The 22,628-nt window shown below is 39.2% G+C and overlaps 1 protein-coding gene across 1 annotated transcript in view; it reads right to left on the bottom strand.

Moving 5' to 3' along the window:
- PRUNE2 (prune homolog 2 (Drosophila)) overlaps nt 1–22,628 on the bottom strand; it is a 435,757-nt gene that overhangs the window by 339,522 nt on the left and 73,607 nt on the right. The window contains exon 4 of the mRNA XM_006891999.1: nt 15,110–15,273. Within this exon, the coding sequence (XP_006892061.1) occupies nt 15,110–15,273 (164 nt within the window). The remainder of the gene's footprint in view (nt 1–15,109; nt 15,274–22,628) is intronic.

Raw genomic sequence — 22,628 nt, 5'->3', positions numbered from 1 at the left:
TAAAAAAGTATAGCCAGAATGCTTCTTGGAGAAGAAGATGGCAACACTTGATCCTATATGCTTTGGGAATGTTATCAGGAGGGGCCAGTCATGGAGAAGAACATGATATTGAGGAAAGCAGTGGCTTAGCAAAGAGAAGATGCCCCTCCCCAAAGAAGATGGATGGACACAGTGGCTGCAACAGCTGTCTTAAGTACAGTGTCGAGAACTCATGCACCAGCACAACCCAGGACTAGGCACATGTCAGAATAAATACATAGCTTAAAATCCACAGTTAAAAGTTAAGAAAGATAGATATTCATTTTATACAAATTATTCCAAAGAACATGAAAACAAGTAATGCTTCCCAACTTATTTCATTAATCCAGAATAGCTTTGATATTAACATCTAGTAGAGACATTAGAAAGCCTGGAAGCAGGAGCAGCATCCACTTCTGAAATGGCTTGCCTCTGCACACCCTATGAACAATGCTCAGGCCTTTTGTTCATAGGGTTGCTATGAGTTGTCTACAACTCGACGGCACCAAACAACAACAACAGAGACATTAGAAGAAAGAATTGCTAGTTGTTTCTGTGAACAACTATCCTATCTTATCCTGAAGCCCGATGAGTAGGATAGAGTACAGCTGCCATTATTGAATATTAATTTTTTTTTAAAAAAACACCCATATTTTTTAAAAAAGTCAAAGAGATCTAGGAATAAACCCCCAAACCATAGAGATCATAAGAGACAAAATGGGACCAAAGTTAGAAGTCCTAAACCACGATGTAAATAAGCTAAGTACAACTAGAAATGTACAACCAGGGAAGGATAATATCAACAGTTGGGATTTTCTAAAGATTAAGTCCCTGTGTGTGTCAAAAACTTTCTAATAGGGTTAAAAGAAAACCTACTGATGAGCGAGAAAACATTTGACAATGTCATCTCAAACAAGGGTCTCATAATGAAGAATTTTGAGTCGTGGTATTTGAGAGGAGTATTAAATATACTATGGACTACCAAGATAACAAACAGGTCTGCCCTGGAGAGGGTGAAATCAAGTTGCCCTCTGGAGGCAAGGATTTTGAAGCTCTATCTCACATGCTTTGGGCTTGTTGCCAGGAAAAGGACACCATGCTTGGAAAAGTGGTGGGACAGCTCAGGAGAAGACCCTGGACGAGATGTATAGACACAGTTACTAGGATAATGGGGATAGGTGTGTCAGAGACAATGAGATTGGCTCATGATAGAGCAGGGTTCAGAGCTGTTGTACATAGGATCCTATAAGTCACAGGCAACTCTACAGCACGTAACAACAACAGGAAAAAGACTGATAACCCAATTACAAAATAAGGAAAAGACATGAAAAGACTTTTCACAAAAGAAGAAATTCAGATAGTCAGATGAAGAAATAATCAAAATCACTGGCAATCAGGGAGATATAAGTCAACACCATAATGAGATACCATCTCACCACAGTAGCAGTGTCAAAGTTTGACAGATTAGGAAGCAATAAATGTTGAAGAGAATGTGGAGAGATCAGAACTCTCCTACACTGTTGGTGGGCTTGTAAAATGGTAAAACCACTCTGGAAGGCAGTTTGGTGTTTTCTCAAAATGCTGAATGTAGAAATAGTATATGATCCAGCTACTCCATTGCTAGGAATACCCTCAATGGAAAATAGAATCGGGACACAAACTGAGATTTGTATACCAATATTCATAGTGATTCATAAAAGCAAGAATATAGAAATGGCTCTATTGTCTATTAACAAATGAATGGAGAAACTGTGATACATTCACACAATGAAATAACATGCAGCACTCAGGGAGCTCTGGTGGCCTAGTGGTGAGAAACTGCACTGCAATCCCAAAGACACATGATTAAATTTAACCAGCTGCTCTGAAGCAAGAAGGAATGGCAATCTTCTCCTGTGCAATTAACTGCCTTAGAAAACGCACTGAAGGGTCAGCTATGAGTCATTTTGAGTTGACAGTACACAGCAACAGGAGCAATGATTGAAATATCTCAGTCATAAAAGGACAAATAGTGCATAGTGCCACTGTTGTAAAACCAGAATGAAAGCGGTTGGGGGTGAGACTGAGAAAGACGGGATAAATTATGTATACTGCATTGAAACAGATGAAGGAAATAACTGTTTAAAAGGGATTTATGATTAGGTATTGTTACAAAATGAGTCCAGAATGAAGGCTGCATTGTGGAGTGGACTTCGGGGGAGGGATTGTATAACAATGAAAGAATTTTTCTTTCAGTTTTCAAAGAGAAGAACAAACTGGAGGGGATGGGTGGGCAGGGAGAAAAGTGCAACAGTGAATGAATGAAAAACAAAATATCTGTAAGTTTTCATTAAAATTAATAATAATAATTAAAAAGAAAAAATATTATATACCATGGGAAAGGCTAGAAAGCAATATGCTAAGTGAACTAACTCAGTCTCATTAGGACAACTATTGCATAAGACTTGTAAAAACAACTAGTAAGGTGTGGATAAATGTCCAAAATGAAGAGGGATGGAGGGGCAGGAAGATTCAAGTGGAGGCGGGGGCAATCACAGGTGGCAAAGTTTGGTTGGTTAGAGGGTGACAGTGAAGGAATTAGAATGGATCTAGTGGGGACTTGAAAAGATAGAGTGATAGTGCGCATAGCTCAATTCATTTTCTAAAATGCAGTGTACAGGAATAATCCAGCAAAGCATAATGAGAATGAAAGAAATGTGTGAAACACAGTGTACAAGGCATAACGATTTGTGAACACAAACCAGTGTAAAATAAAAAATTATCAAAATGGAAGAAATATAGAATGAAAGAATTAAAAGACAGATTTTCTCTTAAAAGTAGATGGAAAACTTTTAAATAAAAGAGCATAAAAAGAACATAAAATTAAATTCAATGATCAAATAGGGACCTTCCACAAAATTTAGGGGCAACTTATCTTTTAAAGATCAATTAGTATAGTGCATCACAGTAGTGCATCTCCATGGATGTAACAACCCTTATTTGATTAAATAAAAAAAACAATACTTAATCATTATATAAAGTAAAATCTCAGAAAAGAAGACAGCATGCTTAATTTGAGGAAAGCCAAATATAAAAATCACACTTTATTTTAAAATGGCAATAGTATTATATTTGATTGTGAAATACTAATATCAAGACTGTCACCACAAATGTCCACCACAAATCAAAAAGGACAAAAGGATGACGCCTGTTTCTACTTTCATTCAGAAATGCATTTTGGATTCCAGACAAAGAAATTAAAGGAGAAAAAGAAATAAAAGGTATCAGCAAAGGAAATGAAGGAATAAATAGTAACTTCAGGCATGCTCTACTCATGTAATTATGTTGTTGTTGTTGTTATGTGCCGTCGAGTCGCCTACGACTCATAGCGACCCTATGTACAACAGCCCTAAACTCCGCTCTGTCCTGTGCCAATTGTACCGTCTCCGACACTCCCATCCCAATTATCCCAGTCACTGAATCAATCCACCTCATAGAGGGCCTTCCTCTCCTGCGCTGTCCCTCCACTCTCCCAAGCATGATGTCCCTCTCCAAGGACTGGTCTCTCCTCACAACATATCCAAAGTATGTTATACAGAGCCTCAGAATCCTTGCCTCCAAGGAGTCGCTTGGTTTGATGCTTTCCAGGACAAATCTGTTTGTTTTCCTAGCAGTCCATGGTATTCTCAATACTCTTCTCCAGCACCACAGCTCAAAGGCATCAATTCTCCTTCTATCCTCCTTGGTCATTGTCCAACTTTCTGATGCATAACAGGTGATTGGGAAGACCATAGCCTGTATCAGATGCACCTTAGTCTCCAGAGAGACATCATTGCTCTTCAGTACTTTGGAGAGGTCCCTAACAGCAGACTTTCCCATGGCAATGCGCCTTTTAATTTCCTGGCTGCTGGTGCCAAGACTGTTGACTATGGAGCCAAGCAAACTAAAGCTGTGTACAATCTCAATCTCTTTTACGCACTTAAAATCTGTTAAAAAGCTACAGACTTAAAACAATAAATAAATTCAGCAAGTCTTCTGGATATGATGCCAGCGATACAAAATTGTCTATTAACAAGAAAAATGAAAATATCAAATTAATAAACTAGTAAATTATAATAATATATTTGACAAAAATATGCCTATTTTGGCAAATCAAGAATACAGATTTCTCTGGCTTAGGCATATTCTGTTTAAAATATATTAAACACGAAGGTAGTATTCAGTAGTTAATATTACAGACACTAAACAATCCTGCAGAATAATTCAATTAATTATTAAGAGACTTCAAGATTGGCTATTGGATTAAGTTTGACTTGACAGTGAGAAAGGTGATGACGTATTGATTGAGAGAACTGGGAAAAGATGGAAACTTTCTTACCATAGTCTGAGTCACTTCTGTGGTCATAGTAAGACCAGTGTAAACATCAAGGGTTTGTCAATGACCAGGTTATTTCTATCTCATATTAGATACATACTTAGTCACACATGTAGTTAATATAAGTTTAAAAATGCACAGCCTAAAACACGTCACAGCTCATTCAAATAGCTTTTTAACCTGAGTGTGGTCTTAACTTCCAGTGAATTCTGAAGAAATAGTTAAATCCACATACATGCACCCAGTGTATCCAGATCACAGAACAGTAACAACAAGCAACAAAGAAGGCAATTACAATAAAACTGTAACAAACAGTTTGTTCCATTAGGAAAAAATACCAACCACAATATTTTGTTTTAAAAACTGGAGAAGTGAAGGATCTCTTGCCAAAAGCAATTGCAGTACATTAATATTAAACATGATCTAATAAAGTCAGAAGCTGTTTGAGGAAAACATGTCTCACTGTTAAGGCATATTCTGCATGATAAATAAATTCTTAGCAGAAAAGAGGGCATTTAAGCCTTTTTTCCTGCTTCACCTGGGATTGATTTTTTTTCATACTGAAATGAACCAAAAAAAAGTAAATATATTAAAGGGTGAATGATAAAGGAGAGGGGAGAATAAAGGAGAAAAAAATAATTAGAAAATAAAGCTTGGCTCACATTTTTTTGTCTGAGAAGCCTTTTAAAGCACATTACTCAATAGCTTCAAAATTTTATAAAATACCTGGATTTTAAAGTAAGGCTTATTTTTATATAACAGAAGAAATATCCTTTTGATTTTACATTTTTTCAGGGAAAAAAACAAAAACCCATACTAAAACTTTTTTCCCCGATCTCCAACACCAGCCTCCCCTCTTCCTTAACAAAACAGCTGATGTCATTCTGCCTGGTCTTTCTAACCATTTTGGGAACCGTGTGAATCACTCTTTGGACAAGACAGAGGAGGTTTAAAAAAGAAAGCCAGGCTCTGTCTTTGCCTATTTGATCTCCTTAAAAGGATCTTTTCAAAGCTGTTAATCCAGGTTACTAAAATAGTAAGCAATTATTCTTCATTAAATGTCAAATAGAACTGCCAAAGAAAAAAAGGACTTATGTTTTAAAAACTTAACATATAGTTATTTCACATCCTCAACTAATTAGCTTATTTTGTGACTTCTGACAAAGTCTTCTATGAGTAAATATGAAAGGTCATTTGAGAAGCATGTAGTTTTGATGGAAATGTGGCTGATAGTGACTGAAATCTCATTACTGTCAACACACACACACACACACACATACACACACACGCATATACTCACTTCCCCCCTTCTCCCACTCTCTCCCTCTCATTCACCAACCCCCAATGATCCAAGCAAAGTTGATGGTTCTTATATTTGGCAATAATCTTTTGATACATATCTCTGGGGAATAAAATAATACAGGTTGAAAAGTTTGGCAGTTCCATACTTATTTGGTCACAAATCGGTGCGCCAACTCCAGGCTACCAGCACTGCATAATGTGGCTTTTAAACATGTTCAGACTGCAACTTGTTTGAAAATGTTAACAAAAGGTTTTAGGGGCAGCAGGAGTACGGAGAAGGAAAATGTAAGGAGAAGGGAAAAGAGGAAGGAAAGGAAGAAACAAAGATAAAATAGAGAATTATGATGACAAAACCAGACAAACATATGCAGGACAGGACATCTTAGAAGACATGCTGTCAGAAATCAGAGTTGTTTAGGATTCCATCTCCATGAGCACATCGTGGTCTTACGCAACAGACTAGAAAATTATAAACATGATGCTAATAATTTGTATTCTGAAATTTCTAAGTTTTGAGAACTTTTATTAAGTTATGAATAGCAGGATCCACCCTTATATGTCCTATGTATGGTAAGAAATAATCATTTAAGATCAGGCAATTTATTCAATTCTGTCAAATCCTCCACAAGGAACACACATTGGCTGTGACAGGGACACCTGTTGACATTTCTCCATCAGTGTCTGCCAGGACCCAGAGGATATAGTGACAGTAGAGCTTGGTGACCTTAGAGAAACACAAGCAGTTTGTTTTACTGGCTACATGACACCATCTACTAATTAGTATGTAAATGATCTTTTAGCAACATCCATAATCACCAAGTTCTATTTCTGTATTTATACAACATTAATCTATAAGGCAAACCTTCTGATATATCGTTGTAACAGTAAAAATAAGTTTAGAAAGATTTTCCATCATGGTGGGATTTTAGTACTTCATTTCCTGTATTTAAAGAAAAAATATAAGCATGCACAGAAAACAAACTTGGAGTTGAAAATATGGTTACCAGACTATTGGCTAATAACACTGACTAATAAACCAGTAACCAAAATAATTCCTACACACTGGTTGAGGGGTGAAGTATGTGGCATTCTACATGATTCCTGTTTACACCACCATGGTGACTGTAATAGGCTATGAATGGGAAATACACTAGGAGTATCTAATTGTGCTCATGGAAAGCATTTATCAGAAATGAGCAAGGAAGCATTGAATGGTTCAAAATCGAGAAAGAAATACAACAGGGATGTATCCTGTGTCCATACTCTTTCAATCTATATGCAAAACAGATCATTCTGGAGTGGACTTTATGAGCAAGTATGTGGCATCAAGATTGGAGGGTGACTCATCAACAAGCTGCATTAGGCAGATGACACAACCTTGTTTGCCAAAACTGAGGAGCATATGAAGCATTTCATGCAGAAGGGTAAGGACTGTAGTCTTCAATATGATTGAAGCTCAACATCAAGAAAACAAAGATTTCTCATCATGGGGCCAATTGGCTGCACCATGATAGATGAAGAGAGTGAGATTGTTAACAATTCCACTTTGCTTGGTTCCACAGTCAACAGTCTTGGCATCAGCAGTCAGGAAATCAAAAGACGAATTGCACTGGGAAAATCTGCTGTTCAGAACCTCTCCAGAGTGCTGAAGAGCAACAATGTCTGTCTAGAGACAAAGATGAGCTTGATTCAGGCCATGGTCTTCACAATTACTTGCTTTTCATCAGAGAGCTGGACAATGACTAAGGATGATACAAGAAGAATAGATTCCTTTGAGTTGTGGTGCTGGTGAAGAGTACTGGACTGTCAAGAGAACAAACAGATTTGTCCTGGAGAAGGTGAAATCACGTTGTTCCTTGCAAAGAAGGATTTTGAAGTTCTAGCTCACACACTTTGGGAATTTTGCCAGGAAGCAATGTTGTTGGAAAAGGACAGCATGCTTAGAATGGTGGAGGGACAATGCAAGAAAGAAAGACCCTAGATGGAATGGATTAACATAGTAACTGGGGTTATGGGGGCAGGTATGTAAAAAAAAGGTGAAATTGTCTCAGGATATGGCAGGGTTCAGAGCTACTGTACATAGCAGTTATAGTTAACTTAACAGCACATAACAACAATAATAAAACAACAATAAAAGGGAACTCTGGAGGTCTAGTGATAAGAAGCATACTGCAATCTCAAAGCACACAGGTCAAATCCACCAGCTTCTCCACAAGAGAAAGGTGGGAAATCTCCTGCCGTGTGATTTACTTCCTCTGAAAACCCATGGGAATTCAGCTATGGGCTGGTTCTGACTTAAAGGCAAACAACTGAAACAATGGAGTCTTTAAAAAAAAAAGAATGATTATATAGACAGTCTTGATAAAATTAATTTTGTGATGATTTTTATTGAAAACTGGGTGCATAACATTGAAGCAGAGCCTAGAGCCCATGGTTATTTTTCTCATGAAGTTTATATTCGGGAGTGAGGGAGCAAGAGGGAAGAGATGCTTAACAGTAGAGAGGTTGTGAGTACAGAAAGAGGGATACGTGGAATTAGCACAAAAGCAGAGCAATTCAGAAGGAAGAAACAGTTTATACAAATAGTCAAGAGCAGAGAGACTTTTGCATATTTGGAAAACTAAATGGCCCTTATGACTGGAGCACATCAGGAGAAGGGGGATATTCCATATCAAACAATGTTAAAGGTAGTCAAGGAAAGATACTGCAGCAATTTCTAAGGACAATTACTTGGACTGAAGGTAGTTAAGCAGGGAAATGACCAGACCTGATATGTACTTTTAAATGATTACCTCATAGATAAGAAAAAATAAGGCAAACTAAAATGAGGTTCCTGCAGTAGTTGAGGCAAAAGAGAAAACAGTGGCTTGGGTGAGTTACCAGTGTGGTGATGGGGAAAGCATTTGGATTCTGACACTGTTTTAGACATAGAATCAGCACAACTTAATAGATTGGTATATAGGAAAGGGGATAGGAAAGATAAAGTTTGACTCCAAGATCATGGCTTGACTGAGTAGTTAATTGGTTCCTTTTACCAAGAAGGGAAGAAAGAAATAAAAGGAGGTACAGAGAACTTGGGAGTGCTGTTGTCACATGAAGATGTTATATAGACACGGAACATGAACCTGGAATTCTGAAGAGGTCACAAATGGAGATAGAGAGAATGACAGTTTTTGCATAATACCTTAATCTCAGAACTAGAAAAGGCTGCCTAAGCATAGTTTGTAGACGCGGGGGGGGGGGGGGGATGTCCCAGGTTTATAATCCACAGAAGCTGAAAAGAGAAGGAATCAACAAGACTGAGTGAAGCATTTATTTTGGTCTTTTACTATGTCTCACAAAAACATTCTATAGTTTTCTTTATACAGGTGTTTTGTTTCTATAGTTAGGTTCACTCTCAAGTGTCTCAATTTTTGGTTGGTTATTATAAATGGTATTGCTTTCTTGGTTTTCTTCTCTGAGTTCTCTTTGTTACTGTAGAGGAATGTCACTAATTTTTGGATATTGATCTTGTATCCTGACACTCTACTAAGTTGGTCTACATAGAAACTCCACATGACTCAGCTATTCCACTACTATGAATATACCCCAAGGAAATTACAACTGAGACACAAATGGAGATCTGTACACCAGTGTTCACAGCAGCGTTATTCACCATCACAAGATGATGGAAACAGTCCAAGTGTCCAACTGCAACTGAATGGATTGAGAAACTGTGACTCACACATTGGAATACTATACAGCACTTAGGAGCAATGACTTAAAAAAAATACTACATAACTTGAGAGACACTGAAGAACATTATTGTGAGTGAACTCATAAGGACAAAAACTGCATAAGACCATTACTGTAAAAATAGAAGGGTAGCTAATTAAAACATGTATGGGGACCCAAAGGGGAAGGGTGGGAGCAGAGGGATCAGGATGGATAGGAGCAAAACCACAGGGTTGCAGTTTGGTGGGTGGAGGGAGGGGGTAAAGAAAATGGGAAGAATCCAGTGGAGACCTAAAAAGATTGGGTAATGATGGGCAAGGTCCAATGGTGGTTGATGTTATAAAACATAATGCATGAGAATGATTGTATGAAACAAAATATGAAGGAATAATAGCATGGAACACAATGCATATAGACTTTGTGACCAAACTAACATAAACAAACCAAACCAAAGAGCGAACTGGTGGGGGAGGGAAGAAAATGTGCAAGAATGAATGAATGAACAAATGAATGAATGAAAAATCGAACTTTTCTGTAAACTTTTTTTATAATCACAATTTAAAAAAAAAAAAAAGACTGAGTGAAGCAGAGTGTCCACCAGGGTGAAAGGCAAACCAAGACTGTGTGGTGCACAGAAGCCAAAAGAAGAAACTTTTATAAAGAGGAGCATGTCCAACTGTATAAAATGCTTTTATAGTGTCAAGCAAAAAAATTACACCACTGGTAGTTGGCAACCTGGAGACAACTGGTGACTTACGGATAATATTCCTACGCCCATAATATTATAAGGGATTATGGATAGAAACAATGGGAGATTTGTTATTTGGGGAATGATAACATGAGAATGTTTCAGTCTGGTGACTTATTTGTGTAGACGGAGGAAGAAGGCGTGGGAATATAGGACAAAAAGTGAAAGTGTCATTTGGAAGCACAGAAAAGGGAGCATAAACAGCATTGTTGACCAATGCCACGAGTCGATTGAAGATGTGTTTCTGCAGTGACAAGTGACATTATTTTGCCTGGTTTTTCTCGAGCCATATTTGGCTAGTTGGATGCAGGTAAGGAGTAAATGTTCTCCCAGGGTTGAGGCTTTCCCAGACAAATAAAACAAGACAATGAGAGGCAACAAAGTGTGTTCAAAAGTGAATATAATCAGGAGGAGCTTGCACTCTAAGGCACAGCCAGTCAGGTGCTGTTGAGTTGATTCTCTCTCAGAAAGCAACCCCACAAGTGTCAGTACACAGCTGTGCTCATAGGGTTCAGAGGGTGATTTTTCAGTATACTTTCAGGTCTTTGTTCTGAGGTGCCTCTGAGTTAAGTCCAAACCGCCAACTTATCTGTTAGTAATAGAGAACTTGACCAATTGCAGTGCCAGAGACTTAAGCCCTGATAAGACCAAAAATGAAACTCCTGCTTTCACATGTATTCTGACCTGTAACAACACTGTTGGATCGGACAGAACTGCCCCATGAACTTTCCAAGGCTATACATCCTCACAGGAGCAGACGGTCTCATTGTTACACCCTACGGGGGTGCTCCAAAATTAATTCTGCCAAAGTCTGTAATAAACAAAGAATACCTTTATTTCCCCATATATGGAGGCTCTTTCCCACCCTCTGCGTACTGACCACTCACAGAGGGAGCAAAACAGAGAGAGTGCGCCTGCCCAGCTCCGGCTTATAAAGGATGCTCGGAGATCATCCGCTCAGGGCGGGGTGATTGGGAACATGGTTGGTGGTTGGTGGTTGGGACACTCAGTCATGTGGATCAGCTTCTGATTGGTGAACTTATCCTGCCCGCCCCTCCCCACCCCCGTGCCTCACTAGCCGCTTTCTGGCATCACATAGTCGCTTTCCTTTGTCACTTAGTCTAGGTTAATTGTTTACTTCTAACCTGATCAGATGGCGGGTCCGGAGACTTGCTGGCACCTCTGGGTTTACCCTGCTTCTAAAACTAAGACTTTTTATGGTCCTGTGTCTGCTCCTGGAGTTAATGATTCCTGTTCAAGGTTGAATTATCGCTAAGCTTTTGGGGTTGGGGGAGGTCTCCCCCGGACACCTGAAACGGGATTCATGCCTTTCCCTTACTCATCTGTCTCCCATGGAGCAGCTGGTGGGTTTGAACTGCCAACCTTGAAGTTATAAATCAAAGGGTTTAACTGCTGTATCACCAGGGTTCCTTTGGGCCTAATAAAGAGGGAGGTGAAATCTTTAAGATGCGTGGTTGGTAGTGAGGAAGTGGCAAGACTTTTGAATTGGAGCAATTGGGTGGAAGAGATGCTAGAGTGGCATTGTTAGTGGAGGAGGTCTGAAAGGACAGACGTGGGCATCAAAGGACAGGACCCTGGAATCACTGGCTTGGTGAGAGTGCTGTAATCAGACTCGTTGATCTGTTTCATACTCTGGAACACAATGAAAACTACTTTTACCAAAAATACTGCTCCAGTCAGCAACAACAAAGCCAACTCATAGCTGACCCGCCAGTAGGTTTTCAGAGGCTGTAAATCACATGGATGAAATTGTCCCTCTGTTTCCTACATAGCGATTGCTGGTTTTGAATGACAGAGAGGCTCTGCCTTTGTTTTAGCTGACCAAGTCCCACTACAAACTTCGCCACCTGAGCTCCAATATATTGGCCTACATGAAATCCATTGACTCGCATGCTTCAGTGTATCATGTTCTAGGATATGATTATGGAAATAAGAAACAAGGACAATCAGACCAATTACCTATCTAAATCATTGTAAATACAAAAGTTCATAGTAATATATCTCCCACAGAGGTCTAATTATTCTGCTTTTAAAGACTTTTCTAAGTCTCAGCCATAAGTATTTAGTCTTATGACATGTGATAACAGGTGTTTTGTTATTTTTCAAAACTCCTTACGGCAGAGATGTGAATTAAAATTGCACATTCCTTCAAGACCTCGAAGAGTACACACACGCATGCTCTAGAAGTCTGTTATAAATTAGCAATCATTTATTGCACCCCAAAATGCAAAGCAATGTCATGGCTGCTTAAAACATCCGTTTAAAAGAGCTCTATTTGTGAAAATTTTAAAAATACAGCTTAAATAACTATTTACAGGAAGATTTTTTAAGTCCCTTTAAGTTTGGCATTAATATATAACAGGGAAATTATGAAATATAAGTTTACATTTAACATACAGTGAAATATTGGATTATTGCCTTTATTTATCAAAGCTTTAGGAACTCCTAAAAACTGGTCCATTATCTAAGAGTGCTTCTCAGATGTGAACTCTTCATAAAGCTTTTTAAAGTCAAACCAATCCCTTGGCACATCATCCTTTAGATCCCTTTTGCCAAGTACTCTGTGATATTCTGTTTCCCTTCCCCACACACAGACACACACACACACACACGTGCACCTATAGGTCACAGGTCTCTGAAGTCCCTGTTCCACTGTAACAGGCCACTTCCGTCATCTACCTCTGAGCCTAGGGGAATTGGACTCTGCCTGACATCACTGTACTGTCGGTCCTCGTGGGTTGTTGATGCTACTAGTTGTCACTGCGTCAGCTCTGCCTCATGGTGACCTTCTGGGCATGGCTGCCTGGAAGGAATCAGACTCCACACAAGCCCTCCCAGGTCTCACAAGCCTTCACCTCAGACAAGGTACAGTCATTGCATTTCTAAAATATTTTCTTCTTTCATAGATTTCTGCCTTACACTGATTCTAGCTTTCCCAAGTTGCACTGTGAAATTGCCTGCTCCTGGATCCTGTGCCACCCTCAGATATATGTGCCACCCTCATGGATTTATATGAATCTATATTTGTAATTTCTGTGTTCATTTCATTGCCTTAGAGCAATTCTGACTTAAAGTTACTTTCCAGGACAGAGCAAAACTGTGTCTACCTCGTCTTTTCCTGCACAGCCACTGGTGGGTTTAAAGAGCTGATTTTTCAGTTAACAGAAGAGCATGCCACCAGGCTCCTTTGCTACTGTGTCCCACTGCTGTTCAAGCGATTGTGACACACGACAACAATTTGTTGGGTCTCAAGGCTGGAAACTCTAATGAGAGCAGACTCCCTTATCGTTCCTTGCAAAGGAACTAGTGAATTCAAACAGCTGACCTTTCTGTTAGTAACGCAAAATAGTAACACACCTCCTTTGCTATTATGTAGTGTATTCCAACCTAGGGAACTCATCCTCCAGATATTATGTCAGGAATATCTGCTGAGATCCATAAGGGTTTTATTGGCTAATTTTTGAAATTTTTGGAAGTAGATCTTTAGGTGTCTCTTTGCAGCCTTAGTCTTGAAGCTCCACTGAAGTCTGTTCACCAAGGGTGTCCCTGCTAGCATTTAAAATATCAGTGGAATAGCTGCCAGCATCAGCCTAACGCAAGCCACCACAGTATGTATGACAAACTGGCAGATGGATGGTGGTCTTTATGGCTGGAGCCTGTTTATCCTCTCATATTCCAAGGGATAATGTGATGATATCTGTACTATGTCAGCTAGTCAATGGCTCAATTGTCCAAGACCTGCAGCATTATGATAAAACAAGACTTCTGTTATGAGTTATTTTTTTTTTGCCTGCATTGTTTCTTACTGAACAGCACATGGATTTTTCTAACACCACACCGGACTCCTTAGTTTGCAAACTGTTTAAACACGTTCCTCTCCCATGTTTGCCCACACCATATATCTGCGCTGTCAAAAAACTTCTCTCTTGACTTCTCTCAATTGCCTTTATTCTTCTTCTGCTCTGTCACAAAGATAAATGAGTGTGCTTACTTAGTTTAGTTTAAGGCATAGTCTTATCGAGAGCATTTTTATAGACATCCATAGCCAAAAAATAATGCAAGAGCAGGCTTACAGGAGCTATTAGTTCCAAAACATTTACAGGAACTGTATAACTCTGGGATCTTTCTTTCCTCCACATTGTTGTTCACTCGGGAAGTGGAGGGAAGAGTCCATAAAAGGGTTGAGTCAATATGTTCTTGTCATCTTTGTTTTTGACAATTCCTTCTGTCATAATTACTGGCTTTCATTTTTCTTTATTAAATATTTCTGGGAAAGCCTGTCCCTACCAAGTTCTAGATAGATCACTGAAAGGAAAAAACAATTCTACAAAATCAACAGTGTTTTTCTAAGATGAGAGAATAACCACATTTTTATGGGAATCTGACCCCAAATTCAAGTTGGCATTGACAATTTCTAGCTTGCAAACCAATCCTTGGAAGCAATGGCTACACTAAGAAGGTGGGGGAAAAATCATGGAGTAAGTCATGATGGTGTAGCCAGACCTGCAGAGCTTCAAGTCTGATGATGGTGAAGGAGGTGACAGAAATGCATTTTTCCACACTAGCAGAACTGTATAAACCAATCAAGAACAAGTGTCAGCAGCTATCTCAACATGGGAGCATGGAGTCTAGGCCCACCCCTTGAGGGAGATGCGACAGCATCACCTGTCAAATTGAAAGTGGCCTGTGGAGAGCACCAGCTCCCAGCTGAGGGGCAGCCACTCAGCTTAACATCCTTGCCCAGTGAAACAGCGAAGAGCTCTTGTGTCTACTTTTAAATGCACATTTTTAATATTCAGTCTAATGCTATTCTTTAACAAACTCTTGACTCCCTGCTTCTCTGATGAAGCCTCCTGCGGTCTTTAGAAGGATTGTTAAACCATGAACAGATCGCGGTCTTTCTGCATGAGCAGGCCAGGCAGCACGCCATTAAGCCTTCCAGTATCACTCACCTCTGAGGAGATGAGCGAGTTGCTCGGTGATGAGCTCAGGAGCCTCCTGGAGAATCTCATTCACCACGAGGGAGGAGGAAGACTCTGGGACGACAAACCCAGCCTCGCTCTGCTCCAAGGGATTAATGATTTTGACAACGGCTGACTCTAAGGTTTGGTCCTCGCTGTAAACCACGGGAGAGAGAGAGAGAGGGAGAGATGACACATCTTCTTCTTGCTTTTGTAATTATTTAATCTCTATTCACACACCAATGCTACCCTGTATCCTTTCTTCTGTTCTCAATAGCCAAAACCATCAGCACGCTCAAATGGCTCCAAATAGTAGTTTATTTAAAGTGGGTTTGGTTTTTCAATCCAGATAATTGTCCTTTCATCCCAGATTCTTAGACTACCATCAACCTTAGTGACTGTGTCTCTTATAATAATAAAAGTTACAAAAAAACTTCTCATCATTGATTTGGTTCTGTCTTTTGTTGTTGTTGTTGTTGAATCATCATTTAATTCCGTTTAACCTTCAAGTTACTGTTGTATTTTTTATTGTTTATAATATGCATTCTTTACAACTCAAGCAATCCACTACTAAGTTTGGACCATGGGAAAAGTCTAGCATCAGTATATGTGAGGCATGCACCATGCTGTTCTTTGCATCATTGTTTGCCATCCTAATGGTTGAATAAGCTTTATTTTTTTTAACAAGGTATTTATTATGAGATACTAGTTTACATCACTGCTTCTCAATCAAGAGCACTTCTGATTCTGGAGAACAGTTGACAATGCCTGGAAACATGGGTCGTCACAAATGGAGATAAACCGTGCTACCTTGTTATTGTTATTAGGAAATAAGAGGATCTTTTCAGTGACTAGCATCCAATAATGCTGCCAAACATCGTATACTGTCCAGGATTCTTCACAGAACAAGAAGAATCCACCCAAAATGCCAATAGTCATTGGTATTGAGACAGTTCTAACTCACAGCAGCCAAGTGAAACACTGCCTAGACTGGAGTCTTTCTCACAATCCATTGTTGTGTTGAATCCATTATCACTGATACTGTGTCAGTTTCTCATTGAATACCTCCTCCTTTTCTATGACCTTCTACTTTCTCATTTACAATCAGAAAAAGTGTGCATTAGAGTTGTAGAGTTGGTTCTATCTTGCAGTGACTCCATGGCACATGACAGAACTGTGCTCTGCAGCATGTTCAATGGCTGGGTTTGGGGAATTAGAGTGCAAGATCTTTCTTCAAGGTGCCTCTGGATGGTCTCAAACCTCCACCTTTCTGGTAGGTAGCCAAAAACTACTTTTACACCAGGGGTATAAAATAATAATGCATAACATTCATTCTACTTCCATGACATGATAGACACTGTTAAAAACACTTTAATTATAATATCATCTTTTTATACTACAAAACAGTCTTATGAAATGCTTTCTATTAAGCTTCTCATTTTAAAAATGAGAAAACTAAGACAGAAAGAGCTTAAGAAGTTTATCAGACTCGTACAGTCACTAAGGCAATGTGCTAATATTCAAACTCTGGCAATCAGGCTCCAAATATTCATTCATTCACTACTATAGAAAAATTAATATTGGACTAATTGTCAACAGTGTTCTTAAAAGGCAGGAAGAAAGGCACAGATATAGCTAACTTTAGTCTTTGTGCTCATCAAAAACAAATGAATAGCAAAGGAAGAAATTAATAAACTTATTTTTTTAAAGAATTCTGCTTCATAAGTAATACCAAAGCTAAAATTAACATTTTCATTTCAAAACCAAAATAACTATTTCTATGGATATTAGTATAAAGATTATTTATAAAACTTTTAATAACACATTGTTTCATCTTCTGGCTTCTTGTTGTCAGGTACCATTGAGTCTGTTCTGACCCTTAACAATTGTATCATCCTCCAAATCAACACTGTGATTGAACTCATGCTGCAGCTCCTGTGTCAATTATTCTCATTCTTCCTATTTTTCAACGACTCTTTACTTTATCAAGTGTAGTTCACTTCTCCAAAGACTACACCTCTTTATAACAAGGCCAAAGCATGAGAGTTGGAGTCTCACTATTTCACTTGCAAGGAGCATTCTGATTACAGTTCTTCCAAGACAGATTTGTTTCTTTTTCAGCAGGTCCTGGTACATACAACATTTTTTTTTCATTAACACCACTATTCAAAGCCATGAATTCTTCTTTAGTCTTCCTTGTTCTGTTAAACTGTTAAACTTTCAGGTGCATATGTTGTTATTATTGTTGTTGTTATTGTTGTTATGTGCCATCAAGCCATCCATGGCTCACAGTGACCCTAGGAGAATGGCTCTGAATCCTGCCTTATCCTGAGCTTGTCTCACTGACTCCGACCACCTACCCTCATTACCCCAGTTACTGTGGCAATCCATCTCATCCGAAGTCTCCCTCTCCTGTGCTGTCCCTCCAACCTTCTAAGCATGATGTCCTTCTCCAAGGACTGGTTTCTCCTGGCCACATCCCAAAGTATGTGAGATGGAGCTTCAAAATCCTTGCCTCCAAGGAGAAATCAAGGCTCAGATTAGATGCATCTTAGTGTTTAAAGTAATACTTGTGTTTTAGCACATTACACAAACCTTTGGCAGATCTGCCCAATGCTTGTGTCATCTCATTTCTTGACTGCCACTTCCAAGGGTTTCGATTGTGGATCCAAGTAAAAGGAAATCTTTGATCACCTCAACCTTTTCTTCATTTGTCATAATGTTGCTTATTGGCCCTTTTGTGAGAATTTTTCTTTTTATTTTGAGGTGTAATCCATACTGAAGTCCTTAACTTCATCAGCGTTTCCATATTCCTTTGTTATCGGCAAGCAAAAACTGTGTCATCTGCGTATTGCAGATTGTTAATGAATCTCCAAATCTGATGGTGGGTTCTTCTTCAGATAGTCCAGCTTCTCAGACTATTTGCTCATTGCACAGATTGAAAAAGTGTGATGAAAAGATATAGAGTTGATGCTTACTTTTCCTAATTTTAACCCATGAAATATCTCCGGCTGTGCTTGAATGACTGCTTCTTTATGTATAGTTTCACAGGAACACAATTAAGTGTTCTGGAATTTTCATGCTCCACAGTGCTATCTATAATTTGTTGTAATTCACATAGTCAAATGTCTTTGCATAGTCAACAAAACAAGTGAACATTTTTCTGTATATTCTCATTTTAGCAAAGATCTATCAGATGTGAGCAATCAATGTACAGCTTCCAGAATTTCTGAATTCTCTTCAGCAATATTTTACTTGTGTGGGATAATAACAGTACTGTTCAACGCTTTCGTAATTCTATACAATTATCTTTTTTTGAATGGACTCATACAGATCTCCTATTTGGTTTGCCAGGTAGCTGTATTCTAGATTTCTTGGCATTGACAATAAGCATTTACAGAGCAGTATCCATCTGAGGAATACCTCAATCGCTATTCCATCAGTTCCTGAAGACTTGATTACTCACCAATGTCTTCAGTACAACTTGTACTTCTCATTTCCATAACTTTGGTTCTTGATATACTACCTCTTGAAATAGCTGAACGGGTTTTTTTGAGCACAGTGCTTCTCTTTTCCTTCCATCCTTTTATTTTTCTTTTGACATTTGTTTTATTTGCATGAAAATTTACAAATCATTCATCCACACACATTTTGTTTATAATAATTAATATAATTATTAATGCAAAGGCATTTGACTGTGTGGATCATAACAAACTGTGGCTGACTCTTAGAAGAATGGGAATCCCATAACATTTAATCGTGCTAATGCGAAACCTATACTTGAACCAAGAGGCAGTAGTCAGAACAAAGCAGGGCAACACTGCCTGGTTCAAAATTGGGAAGGGTGTGCGCCAGGGATGTGTCCTATCTCCATACCTTTTCAACCTGTATGCAGAGCAGATTATCGGAGACGCTGGGCTCTATGAGGAGAAGCGTGGCGTTAGGATTGGTGGACGATCTATCAACAATCTGCGTTATGCAGATGACATAACCCTGCTCACTGAAACTGAGGAGGACCTCATGCACTTACTGCAGAGGGTCAAGGACTGCAGCCTTCAGTATGGACTGACAGAGATTCTCACCACTGGACCAACTGGTAGCATCAGGATGGATGGCAAAGAGATTGAGATTGTTCACAGCTTCAGTTTGTTCGGCTCCATGGTCAACACTCTTGGCACCAGCAGCCAGGAAATAAAAAAAAACATATTGCGATGGGAAAGTCTGCTGTTAGGGGCTTCTCTAAAGCACTCAAGAGCAACGGTGTCTCTCTGGAGACTAAGGTCTGCCTGATACAGGCCATGGTTTTTGCAATCGCTTGTTATGCATCAGAGAGTTGGACAATAACTATGGAGGATAGAAGGAGAATTGATGCCTTTGAGCTGTGATACTGGAGAATAATGTACCATGGACTGCCAAGAAAACAAACAGATTCATCTTAGAGAGGATTAAACCAGGCTACTTCTTGGAGGCAAGGATTCTGGGGCTTCGTCTGACACACTTTGGACATGTTGTAAGGAGAGACAGGTCTTTAGAGAGGGCCATCATGCTGGGTAGAGTAGAGGGACAGCGCAGGAGGGGAAGATCCTCTATGAGGTGGATTGATTCAGTGACTGGGGTAATTGGGATGGGTGTGTCAGAGGCAATGCGATTGGCACAGGATAGAGCAGAGTTTAGGGCTGTTGTCCATAGGGTCGCTATGAGTCGCAAACGACTCGATGGCACATAACAACAACAAAAATTACAATGTTGAATCATACACTTAATGTATATTTCCTTTCACTTCATTCAACTTACTGGTCCTTAGTTACTCATCGATTTTTGCTCCCCCTCTTTCCCTTCTGACTTCTGTTAACCCTCCAAGATTTCCTCGCCTGTTTTTATTAGTGATTGTTGTTGTTATGTGCCAGTGAGTCAGAACTGACCATAGGTGACCCTCCAGTGGGCTTTCAGAGGCAGTAAATTTTAAAGGTAGGAAATTGTGCACTCTTCCCCTGCAGACCAGCTGATGTATTCAAACCATGTGCCTTTTGCATTGCTGGGCAGCTTCTTACCACCAAAGCTCCCTATTATACCATAATTGTCCTTTCATAACTGTCTTATGTCACTCAGAATTAATGTTCTACATTAATCTATGTTGTACAGTATTTAATAAATTTTTGATCATGTTTTAGTGATGCAAAATACTCAATTATACAAATGGCCCACAGTTTCTTTAGCCATTCATCCATTGATGAACTTTTGGGTTATTTCCAACAAAAGATGTGATATTTAGGAATAAATCTAACCAGAGATATCAAAGGCCTGTTCTTGTTGTTGTTATGTGTCATCGAGTCACTTGTGACTCATAGCAACCCTATGTACAAGGGTTCTAAACCTTGCTCTATCCTGTGCCAACCTCACCATCTCTGATACACTTACTCCCACCACCCCAATCACAGAATCGATCCATATCATTGGGAGTTTTCCTCTCCTGCACTGTCCCTCCACTCACCCAAACATGATGTGCCTCTCCAAGAACTGGACCCTCTTTGCAATATTCCCAAAGTATGTCAGATGAAGCTTCAGAATCCTTGCCTCCAAGGAGCAGTCTGGTTTCACCTTCTCCAGGATGAACCTGTTTGTTCTCCTAGCAGTCCATGGGTATATTCAACACTTTTTTCCAGCACCACAGCTCAAAGGCATTAATTCTCTTTCTATCATCCCTAGTCACTGTCCAGTTCTCCAATGCATAGCACACAACTGCCAAGACTATAGCCCGGATCAAGTGCACCTTAATCTCCAGCCTGACATCATTGCTATTCAGGACTCTGGAGAGGTCCCTGACAGCTGACTTTCCCAATGCAATTCATCTCTTGATTTTCTGGCTGCTGGTACCAGCAAACTAAAACTGTTAACTACCTCAATCTCTTCACCATCCATACTGACACTTCCAATTGGTCCAGTGGTGAGAATCTTTGTCTTCTTGATGTTGAGCTTCAATCCATATTGAAGGCTGCAGTTCTTGACCCTCTGCAGCAAGCGCTTCAGATCTTCTTCAGTTTGAGCAAGCAGTGTTGTGTCATCCGAATAATGCAAGTTGTTGATGAATCTTTCACCAATCCTGATGCCACATTCCTCCTTGTACAGCCCAGCATCCTGGATGATCTGTTCTGCATACAGATTGAAAAGGCATGGAGACAGAATACATCCCTGGTGGGTGGACCCCTTTCCTGATTTTGAACCATGTAGTGTCTCCTTGCTCTGATCTGATGACTGCCTCTTGGTACAACTATAGGTTTCTCGTAATCACAATCAAATGTTCTGGGATTCCTATTCTTCTCAGAATCAGCCAAAGCTTGTTGTGATCCACACAGTAAAAAGCCTTTGCATAGTAAATGAAGCACGGATAGACATTCCTCTGGTATGCTCTGCTTTCTGCCAAGATCCATCTAACATTAGTTATAATAACCCTAGTACTACGACCTTTTCTAAATCCAGTATGCACATCTGGCAGTTCTCTGCTGACATATGCTCCAGGTCTGTACAAAGAAATGACAACATGCTACTATAATAAACCCACATAAATGCAATAATACATCATGCTCAAGTATTGGAAGGCTTAGCACTGTAAAAATGAAAACACTACTAAAAGCAATTTACAAACATAATCCCATCACAAGTCAGATGTTGTCATCATATTTCAAAATGAGAAAAAATTATAATAAATTTCATATGCAAAAATACTTCAGATGAGCAAAGTGATATTGAAGAAGAAAAACAATGTAGAAGGCCTCATAATTCCTGATCTCAAAACCTACTACACAGTCATGGTTTTCAGACAGCTTGGTACTGGTACAAGGACAAGAATATATAATTGAAAATATATAATTGAATTGATATATCTTTGCCAACTTAAATTTGACAGAGTTGAAATCCTTCAAGTGTGGAAAAAATACCTTTTCCAACAAATTGCGCTAGCAAAATTATACATTTATTTGCTGAAAATTGAAACAAGATCCATACCTCACACCATATATAAAAGCTAGCTCTAGATGGATCAAGGACTTTGGCATGAATTTAAAACTATAAAAACCAGCAAAGTAAAAATAGGGACAAGCTTAGGAATGCTAAGGCTACAGCGAAAACTGTTTTTATTATTGTGTATTGCTAACTAGCTAAAAGCTGACCCTCCAAGGGGGTTCAGAGGCAATACATCCCAGGGGAGGAGATTGGCCATTTTTCTTATGGAGAGCAACGATGAACTTGAACCATAAGCCTGTAGACTAGTAGCAGGACTCCTGACCACTAAGTAAACTGTCAAATATAGCTGAAAATGCACAATCACCAGAAGAAAAGATTGGGACTTCCTAAAAATTAAATCCTCTGTATATCAAAAGACATGAACAGACACTTCACCAAGGAAGACATTCAGATGGCCAACAAGCACATGAAGAAATGTTCAAAATCCCTAGCTCTGAGAGAGATGCAAATCAAGACAACTATGAGATATCATCTCACCCCAGTAAGACTA

The sequence above is a fragment of the Elephantulus edwardii genome, unplaced genomic scaffold, assembly GCF_000299155.1.
Source record: "Elephantulus edwardii isolate Elephantulus edwardi_28Jun2011 unplaced genomic scaffold, EleEdw1.0 scaffold00108, whole genome shotgun sequence".
NCBI lineage: Eukaryota > Metazoa > Chordata > Mammalia > Macroscelidea > Macroscelididae > Elephantulus > Elephantulus edwardii.
Note: the sequence above shows the minus strand (reverse complement) of the source record. Positions and strands in the feature narration are given on the sequence as shown.